The following is an 18251-nucleotide window of genomic DNA, read 5'->3' as shown; positions in this document are numbered from 1 at the left end:
CTCTTTTCAAAAACATCCAAATGGAAATCACCGGATGGTCAATACAGAAATTAATCGATTATATCCCCTGCAGCCAAAGATGGAGAAGCTCTATACAGCCAGTCAAAACAAGACCTGGAGCTGACTGTGGCTCAGATCATGAGCTTCTTATGCCAAAATTTAGGCTTAAATTGAAGAAAGCAGGAAACACTCAGTGGAGGTGACAAAACAGATTTAGAAGATTAGATCCGATAGACAGAGTGCCTGAGGAACTATGGAAGGAAGCGTGTAACAGCTTGTAACATGCAGCAATGAAAACCATCCCAAAGAAGGAGAAATGCAAGAAAGCAAAGCGGCTATCTGATGAGGCTATACAAATAGCTGAACGATGGCAGGCAAAAGGCAATGGAGAAAGGGTAAACTATACCCAACGGAACGCAAACTTCCAGAGGATAGCAAGGAGATAAAAAGACCTTCTTAAACAATCAATGCTAAGAATTAAAGGAAAACAACAGAATGGGAAAGGCTAGAGAGCTTTTCAAGAAAATTGGTAATATCAAGGGAAAGTTTTGTGCAAAAATGGGCACGATAATAGACAAAAACGGCAAGGACCTGACAGAAGCAGAAGAGAGGAAAAAAAAGATGGTAAGAATACACAGAAGACACTACAAAAATTATCTGACTGTCTCATATAACCACAATGATGCAGTCACTGACCTTGAACCAGATATCCTGGAAAGTGAAGTCAAGTCAGCCTTAGCATTGCTAATAACAAAGCTAGCGGAAGTTATGGAATCCCAGCTGAGTTATTTAAAATCCTAAATGATGCTGTTAAGTGCTGCACTCAACATGCCAACAAATTTGGAAAACTCAACAATGTCCACAGGACTGGAAGAGGTCTGTTTACATTCAGATACCAAAGAAGGGCAGCACCAAATAATGTTCAAACTACCTATAATCGCACTCATCTCACGTTAGCAAGGTTATGCTGAAAATTCTACGATCTAGACTTCAGCAGCATGTGAACTGAGAGCTACCACACGTACAAACTAGATTTGAAAGAGGCAGAGGTACTAGAGACCAAATTGCTAACATTCGCTGGATCATGGAGAAAAGCAAGGGAGTTCCAGAAGAATGTCTACTTCTGCTTTATTGACTAGAGTAAACCCTTCAATTATGTGGATCACAAGATGTGGCAAATACTGAAAGAAATGAGAATACCAGACCACCTCACCTGTCTTTAGAAAAACCTGTATGCAAGTCAAGAAGCAACAGTTAGAACAGGACATGGAACAACTGACTGATTCAAAATTGAGAAAAGAGTGCAGCAAGGATGCATATTGAATTTGTCACCCTAATTATATAATTTATATGCAAGAGTACATCATGTGAAATGTCAGGATCGACGAATCACAAGCTGGAATTAAGATAACAGGGAAAAATAACAACCTGAGATATGCAGACGATACCACACTAATGGCAGAAAGTGAACTAAAGAGTCTCTCAATGAAGGTGAAAGAGGAGAGTGCAAAAGCTGGCCTGAAATTGAACATTACGGAAACGAAGATCATGGCAACCGGTTCCATCTCTCCTTGGCAAACAGAAGAAGAAATGTAAACAGTGACAGATTTCATCTTCCTAGGCTCCAAGATCACGGCAGATGGTGACTGTAGTCATTAAATTATGAGATGCTTGCTTCTTGGGAGGAAAAAAATGGCAAACCTAGACAACATTATAAAAAGCAGAGATATCACCCTACCGACAATGTGCCATATAGTCACAGCTATGGTATTCCAGATAGAAAAATATGGCTGTGAAAGTTGAACCATAAGGATGGCTGAATGCCGAAGAATTGATGCTTTTGAACTATGGTTTTGAAAGTCCCCTGAATGACAAGAAGATCAAACCAGTCGGTCAATCTTGAAGGAACTTAACCCTGAATATTCACTGGAAAGACAGATCCTGAAGCTGAAACTTGAATACTTTGTACAACTAATGCGAAGAGGACTCATTGGAAAAGGCCCTGATGCTGGAAAACATAGAAGGAAAAACAGAGGATGAAGACAGAAAACAAAGATGGATAGATAGCATCAATGAACATGAAGTTAAGCAAGCTCCAGGAGGCAGTGGAGGACAGAAAAGCCTGGAGCGCTATGGTTCATGAGGTCATGAAGAGTCCTACATGACTGAACAACCACCTGCTTGGGCTACAAAGGAAGAAGGAATGCAATTAAAAAAGCTGATGTAGCAGATATGAAGGCACCACTAGGAGTACATGCATAGACAAAAAGAAAGCTCAACATGCTCAATATTGTTTCATATATATCTGTAAACTGTGATTTCAAATACATTTGTTTCAGTTAAGTCACAAATTCACAAGTGAATTAAGAAACTCCAAACAATTACCTATTCTCCATCTGTCCAAGTAATTCTTTGTTCGTCTAAAAACAAAAAAATATATATACATTCTGAATAATTTCAATTATGTCATAGAAGCCACAAAACACACTGAAGGGTATATATATATTTTTTTACCTGATCCAGTAACTGTTTCTGCAGTTTCTGTACTTGTACCTGTAATTCGTTATTTAGACTTTGTAGCGTCTGAAGGAAAAAATATAAAAAATAAAAAAAAAGTATTACTGAAGAAGACAAATTCAAGGGTCAATCCAATAAAATGTTACAGGCGATATCTGGTGGGCTGAGTCACCCACTGACTTTTTATTTTTCTAGGAGGCTTCAAAAGTGAGATCTCTATGCCACAGTTATGGATTTGTTCCCACTCATTATTAACGTGATAATAAAGTCATGTATTTTTTTGTTTTTTTTCGTTTAAAAATAACAAACATGGTATCATACCTGCTCTGTGTAACGGTTTTGAACAGAGCAGCCCCAATCCTCCTTTTCTCGGTTCCCTTGCCGCCGCTCCTGGCCCCTCCCTCCTGGTCCCACAGCAATCAGCTTGCTATGGGGGCACCCGAGCCCAGCCACTGCTCTGTCCATTCAGACACGGAGCCGAGGCTCAGCCCTGTCCCCTTCTCCCCTCATTGGCTTACTGATTATGATTGACAGCAACAGGAGCCAGAGGGGCCCTTTGCTGTTTCTCAGCCAATCAGGAAGGAGAGTCCCAGAAGGCCGAGGCTTTTGTACAACATTGCTGGATTGAGATGGGGCTCAGGTAAGTATTATGGGGCTGATGCACACAGAAGGGGTTTTATTTTAATGCATAGTGCATTCAGATAAAAAAAAAAAAAAACTGCAGGCATCATCCCGGCATAACCACTTGAAGTCCAGCCACATACAGGTACGTCGCTGGTCCAGAAGTGGATATCTAAACTTTTGAAAAACATAGTGCAACCATTCAATCCTTTTACTGTAAAGAGTAAAGTACAAAAAAAAATCACTGCAAAAAAACAATTGGCATTATATACATTATAGTCTACAAAACTTTTAATCTTGTTCGACACTGTGCAGTAGTCATGTAAATTCTGTAAACTTTACTTTTAAATCTACGCTGACTTTTCTATGTGACTACAGCTCATTCAGTGTTGTGTATGCCCATATTTTTGTAGAGTTTATAAAAACGTATTCAGTCTATGGACAAAAAATTACTTTTTTCTAATAGTATTGGCAGCTGGTCGGATTGTTAAAGGAAAAGTACAGCCAAAGCTTGTGGTCCAGGCTCAGGCAAGATCACAATAATGAACTCGGGATCCACCCATATGCCTGGACCATGACCCCGCTGAGAGCCTGAGGCGGCATCTTCCTCCACAGCCCAGGGGCGGGGGGCAGAGCAGACAGCAGTGACACTGATAGTAACCAGCTCTCTGCTCAACGAGCCCTGAGAACCGAGCAATCAGCGGCGTTCGATCGCTCAATTCTCAATGTTACCGTTGTCGAAGGACCGATGCGGCATCTGCCTAGGTAAACATTATTCTTTATTAAAAAAAAATTAAATGTATTTTTGTAGTCTCATTACTTTGTTTAATGTACTTTTAATGTGGTTACCATCTGATTTCTCAGGACTGTCATTTTCTCTTCTGCCACACTAATACTAAACTTTGTCATCAGCTAAATAAGTCTCAAATTATGAGAATTAATGGGGGGAAAAAGCAAACGTGTCCATTTCGCGGAGGAGGATTTTACTGGCAATCCTAGCAATATTACCCTCATGATGGGTTTAAAATAATCATACTAGATTTAGTGAAATGGCTCTTACCATGACATTTCATATAAGAGGAAAGCTTGTGCATAATTTTACAGCTGACATTTTCCATGAAAGGAATGTATATATTTGCCATGCGCTGCTAATTGGCATGAACACAATGTAGTTGCAAATGTCGATTTTTCTTCTACATGACCATTTACTTTAACACAAAAGATGCAGTGAAATGATTTAGCTTGGTTTGCCCAAGTACCTTGTGCTCCTCAAGGTTGGTGGCTAATTTTCCAAGCTGAGCCTCTAGTCTCTCCTCCATTGCTCTAATTTTTTCATCTTTTTCAGTAACACTAAAAAGGGAAAAAAATTATATAATTTAAGGGCAAATAAAAAAAAAAAAGTTACATACCCAAAACAGCAATTAATAACACTCTACAGTGCATACAAAAGTAATCAGGATTAATCCCACGCACACTTGGGAGTACTGGGCGATGATAAGCAATGCTATTAGACGCCACTTGTGTATCTCACACCACAGGATGTCATTTGTTTCATATGTTTTTCCTTGGAGTATATGGGGAGAGAAAGGACAGTAATGGCTACAATATATAGTAAGTAAAGCTGAGAGCTGGGTACTCGTATATACATTATCCACACACACACACACATACAACTATATCAAATGCTTTATTATTTACCTTCTTTCTAACTGTCCGAGAGTTTGGGAAGCAACTTCCTAAGAAAAAATAAAATAAAAATTACAATAAAAAGAACATATTCTTGGAAATGTAAAAATAAGCTACACACACAAGCTTGCATAAATGGTAGAGTTTACGGTTTACAAAAAAGTTGTTTGTCTTTTGTGATACAAATAAAAAAGGAAAAAAAAAATGTAAAAAAAAAAAGTTATTACAACAAAAAATTTACAATGACCCAAGTGACAGAATTGCTTACCAAACAGTAACGTTTCAAATTTTGATAAGCAAGGCCCCTTTCAGACCTATGGATCAGTTTTTACGCCTTCGCTTGCTCAGCAGGGATCGCCCCGTTGATCCCCGCTGAGCTGGTGGATGAGAAGTCCACCTCTGCACTTTGTGCAGGGATGGACCTGTCAGAGCTCCGCTCTCCCCTATGGACCTCCTGTCCGTTCTCATCCGATCGATGGATGAAAAATAGGCTTTGCACCCACCTGGATTTTGCGGATCAGATGTCAGCGGACATGTCACAGCTGACATCCAACACTCCATAGACCTGCATGAGCATGATTGGAGGAGGTGGAAAGGCAAGACAGCGATGTCACATTCTCCACCTCGTCCAGAGAACAATTTGCATTTGATCAGAAAATACAAAGCATTCTTTGACTGGCCCCATACTAAACCACCAATCTCCTGTATTCATAATGCATCAGCCAGACAAGAAAATAAAGAGAACTCACTGGAGTAGCAGTGTCTACTTCAGTGATTTCCAGCAGCATCCGCGAGGTATGGTATATTCAAGGTTATGCTGGTCCAAGCTGGACCAATCCAACCATTTAAAAATACACCATACCTAGAATTCATCTTTAACCACTTGCCGCTTGTATAACCTCACGTACATAGTATGTTGTCCGACACTTGCATGTCTGGGGCACACATGCGGTGCCGGTAACCCGCTCGTGCTCTGATTATAAACTTGTACAGAATGGTGATCTGCCAATGTAAACAAGGCAGATTGACGTTCTGTCAGTAGGAAAGGCATTGAGCCTGTGCTTCTGCAAAGCAGGGACAAGGATCCTTATCTCCACCTAGTAAAAGCACCTCCCCCAGTACCCAAACACACTAGCTAGGCACACAGATAACCCTTTGATCGCCCCTGTTTAAACGCTTCGCAGCCAGTGTCATTAGTACAGTGAAAGTGCATATTTTTAGCACCGATCACTGTATTCGTGTCCCTCGTCCCCAAAAAGTGTCAGTTAGTGCCCGACTGCCGCAAAATCCCAGTCCCACTATAAGTCGCTGATCGCCATTACAAGTTTAAAAAATAAAAATTATATATATATATATATATATATATATATATATATATATCCCATAGTTTGTAGATGCTAAGTAACTTTTGCCCAAACCAGTATATGATTATTGGGATGATTTTTTTTTTTTTTTTTAAACCAAATATATGTATTCAAATACATATTGGCCTAAATTGATTCAGAAATCTTTTTTTTTTTTTTATTGGATATATATTTTTTTTAAATGATCTGTCTTTTTAAGATTATGGCACAACATTTTTTTTAAAAAAGCGCAGAAGTGATTAAATCCCACCAAAAGAAAGCTATTAGTGGGGGGAAAAAAATGGCATACATTTTATTTGGGTACAGTGTCGCATGACCTAACAATTGTTAGTTAAAATATCGCAGTGCCGTATCACAAAAAATGGGCTGGCCATGAAGGGGGGTAAACCTTCCGGAGCTGAAGTGGTTGAGGTGACAGTCATACCTCAACAGTGGATGCTTCAAGACAAAACACCACCCCTCACCTGTTCACTCCTTACTGCATGAATTTTTTGTAGTTCGGATTTCAAAGATATGTTTTCTCTTTGTAGTGTCTGCAAAAGAGCCACACAGTTATAAAAAGGACAAGGTTTTAAGATTTTTAAACACATATGACAGTGTCCAGGTCAAAGTAAATACATTTGCATAACATAACAAGCAATAATTGATTGGAAAAATTAAAATGACAGTGCATACGGAAAGTATTCACAGCACTTCACTTTTTCCACATCTTGTTATGTTACAGCCTTATTCCAAAATGGATTCAATTATTTTCCTCAAAATTCTACAAACAATACCCCATAATGACAAGGTGAAAGAAGTTTGTTTGAAATCTTTGCAAATTAAAAAAAAAAAAAAAAAAAAAAAAAAAAGATCACATGTACACAAGAATGCACAGCCTTTGCTCAGTACTTTGTTATGCCACCAATTACAGCCTCAAGTCTTTTCGCGTATGATGCTACAAGCGTGGCACACCCATTATACCTATTTTTGGGCAGTTTCTCCCATTCTTCTGTGCAGGACCACCCAAGCACCATCAGATTGAATGGGGAGCGTTGATGCACAGCCATTTTCAGATCTCTCCAGAGATGTTCAAATTGGGTTCAAGTTTGAGGTCTGGCTGTGCCACCCAAGGACATTCACGGGGTTGTTCCGTAGCTACCTCTTGTTATCTTGGCTGTGTGCTTTGGATCCTTGTCCTATTGGGAGATGAACCTTTGCCCCAGTCTTAGGTCCAGATCGCTATGGAGCAGGTTTTCATCAAGGATGTCTCTGTACATTGCTGCGTTCATCTTTCCCTCGATCCTGACTAGCCTCCCAGTTCCTGCCGCTGAAAAACAGCCTCACAGCATGATGCTGCCACCACCATGTTTCACTGTATGAATAGTATTTGCCAGGTGATGAGCGGTGCCTTGTTTGCTCCAGACATGATGATTGCCATTGAGGCCAAAGAGTCCAATCTTTGTTTCATCAGACCAGAGAATTTTGTTTTATATTGTCTGAGAGTCCTTCAGGTGCCTTTGGGAAAACACCAGGCGGGCTGTCATGTGCTTTTTACTGAGGAGTGGCTTCTGTCTGACCACTCTACCATACAGGCCTGATTGGTAGAGTTCTGCAGAGATGGTGGCTCTTCTGAAAAGGTTCTTCTTCTGACCATCGGATTCTTAAAGCGGAGGTCCGCCCTAAAGTGGACCTTCCGCTCATTGGAACCCTCCCCCCCTCCGGCACCACAATTGCACCTTTCAAGGGGGAGGGGGGTGCAGGTACCTGTACAGTACAGGTATCTGCACCCACTTCCGGCGTAGATTCTGCAGAAGGTACGCCCCTTTCCGCAGAATCTACGCCCCTTTCCGAAGGTCCCCCGCTGCCTGCTGGGAAACACACGGATCCCAGAGACAGCGGGGACCATCCTTATTGCGCAGCGCGACTCACGCATGCGCAGTAGGGAACCAGGAAATGAAGCCGAAAGGCTCCACTTCCTGATTCCCATACCCAAGATGGCGGCGGCAGCACTCGAGAGACGATCGAGAGATTGGCTTCGGGTGCCGACATCGCGGGCGCGCTGGGCGGGTAAGTGTCATTATTTTAAAAGTCAGCAGCTGCAGTATTTGTAGCTGCTGGCTTTAAAAAAAAAAAAAAAAACGGCGGACTCCCGCTTTAATCACCTCCCTAACTAAGGCCCTTCTCAAGAGACGTATTCTTCTTATCTTCTCATGTACTGTATGATCTATTTTCGACAGTAACATGTTGAATTTTAAGAGGTCTTAATAAAATTCTGATATTTTATATACATTTCTTGTTTAGCTGTGTTATAAGCACCTTAACATCAAATTTTCTCTGATCCTTGCCCTTAGACAGGTGTGTGCCTTTCCAAATCATGTCCAGTCAACTAAATTTACCACAGGTGGACTCCAGTCAAGTTGTAGAAACATCTCCAGGATGATCAGTAGATCACCAGCGCCTAGAGGCGATTCAGTTCACATTGTGCGCTATACAATTATTTCATTCATTCATTCCTTCAGTAGAAACTGGATGCACCTGAGCTCCATTTTGAGAGTCCATGAATATGTACATGGGATTTTATTATTTATTTTTATAAAATTTGCAAAGACTTCAAACAGACTTCTTTCACATTGTCATTATGGTGTATTGTTTGAAGAATTTTGAGCAAAATAAATGAATTTAATCTATTTTGGCATAAATAAATTTGCTTTAACAAAACAAAATGTGAAGCAGTGTGAATACTTTCCAGATGCACGTATATTATTGTGTTTAAACACTTATCTTCCACAATTAATTAAACTACAAAGTGATGGACGCATATTTCTGCACTGCAGAAATCACTCTTAGGCTGGTGGTGGACGGTTCATGGTTTTGAATTAAGCAGTCATCACATGTTTTCATGCACAGACACTGAAAAGAGCCAATCCCAGAGTGCTTTCTACATTGATGGGCTGCCCCCTCCTCCTATAACAGAGGAAGGAGAAACTAATGAATGAATGAATCCCTGGGTGGCTACGTCACTCCAACACTATCTATGGAGGAAACCATGGCTGTCACCCCAAGCTGCTTTCCTGATATGGACTACAAATATGTTCTTATCTCTTCATCTCTATTACATGGAGGTAGGGCAATTGGTAGAAAAAAAAGATAGCTAGGAACAAAGCTTTTCTTCAGTGCAGCTCATACCTTCTTTGCCCAGCTCTGCTGTGTGGTCACATGTCCTCCCTCTGCTCTCCTTCCTGATCTAAGGAGTACAGTGGGAGGGGCCAAGATTTCCTTCTGACATATGCAAGCCAGCGGAGGGAGGACATGTGACGACACAGCAGCCCTAGGCAAAGAAGGTATTTAGCATTATAATTAATAAAAACACACTGCACTTCATCTGTTCCTAAAACAGAAAGGATAAATGTACTTAATAGATGTGACTTTACAACCACTTTACTAAAAAGGGAGAAACAGCTGCAGCAGAAAACCCAATCCAGGCAGGGAAAGAGGGGCAGGGAGGAGATTGGCTTCACACAGAATACAGAAAGAGGGTGGGAGAGAGGGACAGACGCTGAAAAAAAAAAACACACAGCAGGATGACAGAGGGACATAAACTGACCACGCTATCATAGATCAGCAGCCAAGACTAGTGTGGTCAATTTACACAGAGGAACACAGCAACAGGGCAGGATCAACCAGGTAGTCTACAACATGGAAAGGGACAAATGACACTACATAAGCACAATGCAATATGTCATGCATTATAGGGACAGGAGACATACACATATATACATACACACACACACACACACACACATATACATACATACATATATATATAAAATATTAAAAAAAAATATTTTTTAGGGTGTTAACCACTTTAAAAAACAGTGATAATAAGAACTACCCGAATTTGCCTCAGGTGTCAATTATGTTACCACCAATGTTGCAAATGGGCATAAATAGTTCTTAAGGGAACTAACGCCAGAAAAGTGCTGTTAGAGCGGTTTTAACTCCCTGGTATATGTTGAAAGTGAATACTGTATTTAATAGTTACCTGTAAAATACTGTATTTCACTGTAAAAAGCATTTCAATTTGTTTTTTACAAGACATAAAAAGATGGCATTATAAAAATTTACACATATGAAGCTTTTAACCACTTAAGGACCGCCGTATTGCCATTGTACGTCAGCACAATTGCACAGGCAGGCACAATCACGTACATCTACGTGATTGCCTTCCAGCGGGTGGGGGGTCCGATCGGACCCCCTCCCGCTGTTTACGGCGGTCCGATTCGGTCCAGGAGCGCTCCGTGATGAGGGGATGGCCGTTGGTTTTCGGCCACCCCCTCTGGATCGCTCCTGGCCAATGAGAAGCTTCCTCCCCTGTGTATTGTTTACACAGGAAGGAGGAAGTGATGTCATTCTCCTCGGGGCGGTCTTTTTGACCGGACTACGAGGAGAAGAGTAAAAGTAAGTGTGCACCAACACTACACTGACATGTAGGTACACACAGGCACACAAACCCCCCCCCGATCCCCCTCCCCCCCCAGTCACAGTGTCACTGATTGCATTGATCATTTCTTTACTGATCAATGCATTCAGTGTCAGTTGTGACAGTAAAAACTGTCAGGACAGTTAGTGTTAGATCCAGGGTAGCCCCCTATCACCCCCCAATAAAGATTTAACCCCCTGATTGCCCCTAGAGTTAACCCTTTCACCCCCTTTTGCCAGTGTCACTAAGCGATCATTTTTCTGATCGCTGCATGTGTCGCTAGGTAGCTAGTTATTTTTTTAGGTTCACCGCCAGGTTTTTATATCGCTAGGTACCCCGATATACTACCCAATAATGGTTTTAACCCCCTGATTGCCGCTAGTTAACCCTTTCACCCCCTTTTGCCAGTGTCACTAAGCGATCGTTTTTCTGATCGCTGCATTAGTGTCGCTACAGTCGCTAGGTAGCTAGTTATTTTTTTAGGTTCACCGCCAGGTTTTTATAGCGCTAGGTACCCCGATATACTACCCAATAATGGTTTTAACCCCCTGATTTCCGCTAGTTAACCCTTTCACCCCCTTTTGCCAGTGTCACTAAGCGATAATTTTTCTGAACGCTGCATCAGTGTCGCTAGGTAGCTAGTTATTTTTTTAGGTTCACCGCCAGGTTTTTAAAGCGCTAGGTACCCCGATATACTACCCAATAATGGTTTTAACCCCCTGATTGCTGCTAGTTAACCCTTTCACCCCCTTTCACCAGCGATCACAGTATAGGTGTCACTGGTGACGCTGGTTAGCCAGTTAGTTATTTAGGTTCCCCGTCAGGTTTTTATATAGCGCCAGGGACCCCCATATACTACCTAATAAAAATTTGAACCCCCTGATTGCCCCTAGTTAACCCTTTCACCACTGATCACCGTATAAGTGTTACGGGTGACTCTGGTTAGTTTGTTTTTTATATATAATCCGGAAGGCAGTGCTTGGTTTTCGGGGTCCCGTACGTGGCTAGGCTCCCAAAAAGTCCCCCACATGTGGTATCCCCATACTCGGGAGAAGCAGCAGAATTTATTTTGGGGTGTAATTTGACTTCTGCCCATAGCATGTGTGAGCAATATATCATTTAGTGACAACTTGGTGCAAAAAAAAAAAAGTTTGTAATATTCCCGCAACTTGTGGCAAAATATAAAATATTCCATGGACTCAACATGCCTCTCAGTAAATAGCTTGGGGTGTCTACTTTCCAAAATGGGGTCATTTTGGGGGGTTTTGTGCTATTTTGGCATTTTATGGCCTTCGAAACTGTGATAGGTAGTGAGGAGTTAAATCAAAAATTTGCACCCTTAGAAATCCTGAAGGTGGTGATTGGTTTTCGGGGTGCCGTGCGCGACTAGACTCCCAAAAAGTCCCACACACGTGGTATCCCCATACTCGGGAGAAGTAGCGGAATATATTTTGGGGTGCAATTCCACATATAACCATGGCATGTGTGAGCAATATATCATTTAGTGACAACTTTTTGTAAAAAAAAATATTTTTTTTTTTTTTTGTCATTATTCAATCCCTTAGGACAAAAAAAATAAATATTCAATGGGCTCAACATACCCATCAGCAATTTCCTTGGGGTGTCTACTTTCCAAAATGGGGTCATTTGGGGGGGATTTATACTGCCCTGCCATTTTAGCACCTCAAGAAATGAGATCGGCAGTCATAAATTAAAAGCTGTGTAAATTCCAGAAAATGTACTCTAGTTTGTAGACGCTATAACTTTTGCGCAAACCAAAAAATATACGCTTATTGACATTTTTTTTACTAAAGACATGTGGCTGAATAAATTTTGCCCTCAATGTATGACTAAAATTTAGTTTATTCGATTTTTCTTATAACAAAAAGAAGAAAATATCTTTTTTTTTCAAAATTTTCGCTCTTTTTCCATTTATATCGCAAAAAAAAAAAAAATCGCAGAGGCAATCAAATACCATCAAAAGAAAGCTCTATTTGTGGGAAGAAAAGGACGCAAATTTCGTTTGGGTGCAATATTGCATGACCGCGCAATTACCAGTTAAAGCAGCGCAGTGCGAAATTGCAAAAAGACCTCTGGTCCTTAAGGTGTTTATTGGTCCGGAGCTGAAGTGGTTAAAACAAGTCTCTCTTTTAAATATTTTTTTATACTTAAAATAAAGTTATCAGAATGTGTTAATAAATTAAAAACCTTGTTTCCATTTAGACCTCTTGCACACTGCAGCTTGAAAAAGCCCGGTACAGCTTTTTTTTTTTTTTTTTTTTTTAAACTGAGCTAAAATACAGCCGCATTAATTGTAACGTGCCTATGCACATAAACAAGTGCCTTGCATTCTTCAGTATAAAAAAAAAAAAAATAGAAAAATCTGCTTTTTTGTCCAGTAATTTATGCCTCATACGCACAAATGCCCATTTATATATTATGAAAATATGTGCAAACGCATATACGCGAAAACGCGCAATACATGCAACAAAAAACCTCTGAAAAAGTAGATGCTCAAACAGGAGTATCAGGTGCAAGAGGCCTTATAGTTTGTAAATGCAAACGCATAGAAGGATCGTTACAATTAAAAAGTTCCCTACGCGGCCATGGTCTATGCGGCCATGGTCTATGCTGCCATGCATTTGTGCCTTGATTCTTATATCTCACTGCTAGTCACGGCCACGTGATTTAAATTGCCTAGGTCGATATAGATCACATAATGGTACTTGAAAGAAGCCGTTTCTATTTATTTTATCTATTGTGATAAAAAGTTGCCATTTTAGGGCCGGTTCACACTGCGGGCGATGCGAGGCAACACGACTCGCCTCGCCGCAGTGTGACAAGTCGCCCCCGTTCTGTACAATGGAACCGTTCTGAGAGGAGCGAGTCGAGTCGCTCCGACTCAGAAAAAAGGTTCCTGTACTACTTTCGGGCGACCTCGGGGCGACTTGCATTGACTTCTATACAGAAGTCATCTGCAAGTTGCCGCTGAGGACGCGGCAGGTCGCGGCGAGGCAAGTCGGTGTCGCCTCGCCTCGCCTGCAGTGTGAACCGGCCCTTACTCAAAATAGGATCTAGTAATAAGGACATACAAGACAGACTCAAGTGACGGGTCGGCTTTAAGACTTTCACACAACATAGGAAATTGAATTCCGGGTAATGATTACCTTTAGTTCTTCTCCGCTGTTAGCAAAATTGGCTTGCTCAAGAGCCACAGCATCTCTCATCTGCTTTATCTCCTTCTCCTTTTCTCCAATGCTGTAAAAGTGAAGATGTTCCAGTTACTGACAGACAATAAAAATGCATGGAAAAATCTCTAACTAAAAAGATTTAAAACAAAGCCTGCAAGAAAGGCTGTGTATCTCAAAGAGGATTTTCCATCAAAAATTTAGGATTTTGGGGATTTGTTATTTACAATGGAACCTTGGATTACAAGCATAATCCATTTAGGAGAATGTTTGTAATCCAAAGCACTCGCATATCAAAGCGAGTTTCCCCCTAGAAGTCAATGGTAACGAATATCGTTCATTCTGCATTGACTTCTATTGCATGCAATACCGCATGTGGCCAGAGGTGGGGGGGGGGGGGGCAGGGAGAGCCTCGGAAATACTCAGCTGAACTCGGAAACACTTGGGAGCGGAGTATTTCCAAACGGCTCCGAACCGTTCTGAGTGTCATTGGCGCCCCCCGCACCTCTGGCCAAATGCGGTACCGCCCACCCCCCATTAGCTTGAATTCTGCTTGTTTGGTGAGACAACACTCACAAACTGAGTCAGAAAAAAAAGTTGCTCGTCTTTCAAAACGCTCGTTAAAAAAAATAAATAAATACACTGAAACCTTGGTCAAGTCCGTGGTTGACTTCAAATTTAATTCTTCTTGGCACCCCCAGCACATCATCTAAAATGTGCAGAAAAGTTTCCGGTGTCACACGATTTTGCAAGAGTCGGGGACAGTTTTCCGCACCTAGGGCAGCCTACTAAAACCTTTGTATATTCCGTTGTAATAGCATGGTGGGAGAGGAGCCTAAAAAATTTTATAAAAAAAAAAAAGAGCAGATATTTTTATCCACTACACTGTACACTGCATAAGTGGGCCTGTGTTTTACAACTTATCCAGAAAACGCAGGCCATGATGTAGAGCCCGAGGTATCCTATGCAGCTTTTACTGCATTGTGCTTCAAAATACCTAGGATAGGAGCAGAGGCTGGTACTGTGACTTTTGCCAGACTTTCCTCAAGTTTTTCCTCTTATTAATGAAAACTAATGAGGTTTTGTTTGCCTTCATTTATAAATTGCCATGAAATAAACACCTTTAAAAAGGTGGCAATAGATGGATTGAAATTCCATACTGAACCAGCAGCATTTCGATCCATGTATGGGCACCCTGGTTGTACACAAGCCAATCCAGCAACCAACCCTGTAGGGTTTTTCCCAAACAGATAGCCAGCAACACTAATCATCATGTCCTGCTGGCAGGGAAGGCTACCTGCACTCCCTGTTAGCAGAACACAACAGCCCCGCAGGACACATTCTTCATGGGGGAATGGAGCAACTGTTTCCTTCTACCCGTGGTGGAAGATAAGATAATTGCATAATGTATGACAAAATATATATATATATATATATATATATATATATATATATATATATATATATATATATATATATATATATATATATATATATAGACACACACACACAAATATTTTAAAAAAAAACACGTTTGGGGTTTCTGAATAATTTTCTAGCAAAACAATGACGATTTTTACATGTGGGAGAGGAATGCCAGGAATGGCCTGGTATGGAAGTGTTTAAAAAACTGCCATTGGCATTATTTTGACAAAATGCCATAGACAGGCATCTATCTACACATCACATTTGGTTTCTGGAATATTAGTTACCTAAACCAACTTACATTTTTTGCAGCTCCTCTACAAGGACTGTGGCTGAAGCCTGAAAAATAATGGCAGGGTATTAGCCTTGAATTTTAGCAGACCCTACATTTAAAAATTCACACAGAGCAAAAGCAGTCTATAAAGTTAGGGAAGCAGAAAGATGAGAACTTACAAGCGAGGTGTGGCAAAAGATAGGTTTGTTAGCTATTCTTTTCCCTACGGATCCCTACGTCACCAATATATGGGAGGTCTGCACAAGGACCGTATGAAATGCCTCCTATCATTCTTATTTACATTGTAACACTATTATTGACACACTATACACGCAAAATAACCCTGCTGGGGCACCTATTTATTTTTTGGTGAAGAGTGAAGGAGAAAATGGTCTCTCCAACATCTTCACCTCCCCCAATCAATTCTAAATTAATTTCTTACTAAAGTGCAAAACTGAATTCTTGGTTAAAGTGGTTGTAAAGCCTTACATATACCCAGCGAAGTGACTGGCCTGAGGTGATACGCAGAGATTAAACAAATCCTCCTACATGAGCTGTACCTGTTTATCTGTGGCCCTCTTCTTATCTTCCGTTCAAAATCCAGAAATTATAAAGCTTGTCTGAGCTGTCAGATGAAAATGGGTGGAGAGCAGAATTTACAATCTGTAGCTCTCAAGGAGAAGAGCGCAGAAAATTGACTGGAGGGAAGGGACTCGCCCCCTTCATACAGCTCACAAGAACATTATTAAGGCTGTCAATCACAAACTGTGTCCCGGAGCTCCCTCCCTGTCACTATTTACTCTTGGTGTCAAGAAAACTTGTCAGAAGTGATTCATGCAGACAGCAGAGGAACAAATCAGCAGACAGAAATTACACTTTGCTCTGAATTAAGACAAGTACACAATATAGAGGCATATGCTTTGTTCATATTTCATGACGGAGGTTTACAACCACTTTAACTGGATCATTTGCCTAACCCAACCTCTGTTCCAATACATCTTTCTCGCTCTAACTATAATCCCCTAATCTTCCTCTGCTCTTTTCTCATTCTACGGCTTATTCTTTGAGATGACTTGGACTGCTATCCTAATGAATATTAAGAAATAGTACTCATCACAACGAATAGAAGACCAGACACTGATGTATTCTGATCCATTATTACAATGTAATCATTGCCTTGTCAATCAATTCTGTTCAAATGTATTGTTCCCACAGTAATCCTATATACTGTAAACCTTTTTTATCTAAAGCGGTAATAAACCCAAAATTGTATATATTGCAGCTTACCAATCATTATATACGATGGCTGTGTTTGTTTTTTTTTAGCCCCCCCCTCTGTTTTCATCTAGTGATCTGACCAGTAACACACCTCCCATATTAGAATGCCCCCACTCTGGATGAAGGAGCACAGGGGGCACAGAAAACAGCAGTGTTGTCAGTTCGGGGGGAGGGGCGTGTTAGCTGGCATTTGTCTTCAATTTGTTAGTGTATTTGTATCTGCTAGTGCATCTAACACTTAATAAGCAGCTACAGCAGTACTTTTTCCTTTCGGGCTAAAGGTTTTACATAACTAAATAAATAAAATAGTTTTTTTTTTAAAGAACAGACTCAGGCTGGGTTCACACATATGCAAACTGGATGCAGCTGACACTGCATCCAATTCGCAGAAAATGTATAAATAGGTTCTTTTCAATGGATCTGGTACACATACATGCGTTGTATTAGCAGTCCGCATTGCACAAAAAAGTGTACGTTTTCTAGGCAGTGCAGTGCGAATTGCAGGCACATAATCTTCAATGGGAACGCATCTGATTTGCAGATTTGTTCCGTTCGGAACACAAATTCTCTCCCCCTCCTCAGTGCCTCCCCCCTCTCCCTGGTCAGCTGATCTGCAGCTACAACCGAGCGGAAGCAACTGATTTTTATCTTCGCAGGGAAACTGGAGCTGCAATTCGCACCGCACATCTGTGAACCCAGCCTTACTGTCTTGATCACCAGGTGAAAATAAAGGAAAGGGCATCTAAAAAAGAAAATAATAATGCTGCCATCACATCTAAGAAATGGTAAGCTGAGGCTGTTTAGGTTATAAGATGTGCCCTGTTGTGGTCGATTGCCGCATCAGAGGATTTGCCCCTGTGTGGGTAATGTTTAGCCCCTGCGTGGGCAATTTTTGTATGTCAATTAAAAATTATATAAAAAAAGATTTAAATAAAAAAAATAAATGGTAAGCTGTAATATAAAAAAAAAAAAAAGAAAAAAAAAAAAAGTTTGCTATTGGGTTTATTGCCGCTAAAATAAAATCCTCCACCCTGCTGACTGGACAATAAAGGAGCTGCAATAAAGCAATGCGTTTATTTAATTCCCTGATCACCCCCGCTGTCAGCACAACATGCCCATTACATCTTTTGCAGTGAGTGGTGACTCGTTTGTTTGTTAAATCAACCATAAACTGTTCGCTTTACAAACGCTGTTGCACTCTGCAAGGGAATTTAGTCCATAAGGTGAAGCTTTACCTTGAAAAGAATACCCAATCACGTGCAAGAAAAAGAAAAAAAAAAATGTAAAAACAGAATTTTTTCTTGATGATGATAGTCAGCAGGGCTTCCCCTCATTTACCAAGCTCTGGAGCAAATTCCCTAGCAGGGTGCAATTGCATTTGCATGGTAAATGGTCTATTTGCCTTTAGTAAATCAACCCTAATAGGTGGTGTGTCA

The 18251-nt window shown here is 40.8% G+C and overlaps 1 protein-coding gene across 11 annotated transcripts in view; it reads right to left on the bottom strand.

The window, feature by feature from the left end:
* KTN1 (kinectin 1) overlaps positions 1–18251 on the bottom strand; it is a 210426-nt gene that overhangs the window by 55539 nt on the left and 136636 nt on the right. For all 11 annotated transcript variants that reach the window (XM_077464417.1, XM_077464423.1, XM_077464420.1 and 8 more), the window contains exons 16-22: positions 15565–15602; positions 13818–13908; positions 6653–6721; positions 4837–4874; positions 4398–4488; positions 2515–2583; positions 2386–2420 (exon numbers count right to left, since the gene is read on the bottom strand). In XM_077464417.1, coding sequence (XP_077320543.1) covers positions 2386–2420; positions 2515–2583; positions 4398–4488; positions 4837–4874; positions 6653–6721; positions 13818–13908; positions 15565–15602 — 431 coding nt within the window. The remainder of the gene's footprint in view (positions 1–2385; positions 2421–2514; positions 2584–4397; positions 4489–4836; positions 4875–6652; positions 6722–13817; positions 13909–15564; positions 15603–18251) is intronic.

The sequence above is a fragment of the Lithobates pipiens genome, unplaced genomic scaffold, assembly GCF_037356315.1.
Source record: "Lithobates pipiens isolate NorthernLeopardFrog02 unplaced genomic scaffold, aLitPip1_a1.2 Scaffold_30, whole genome shotgun sequence".
NCBI classification, from domain to species: domain Eukaryota; kingdom Metazoa; phylum Chordata; class Amphibia; order Anura; family Ranidae; genus Lithobates; species Lithobates pipiens.
The sequence above is the reverse complement of the archived record's forward strand: the minus strand, read 5'-3'. Positions and strand labels throughout refer to the sequence as shown.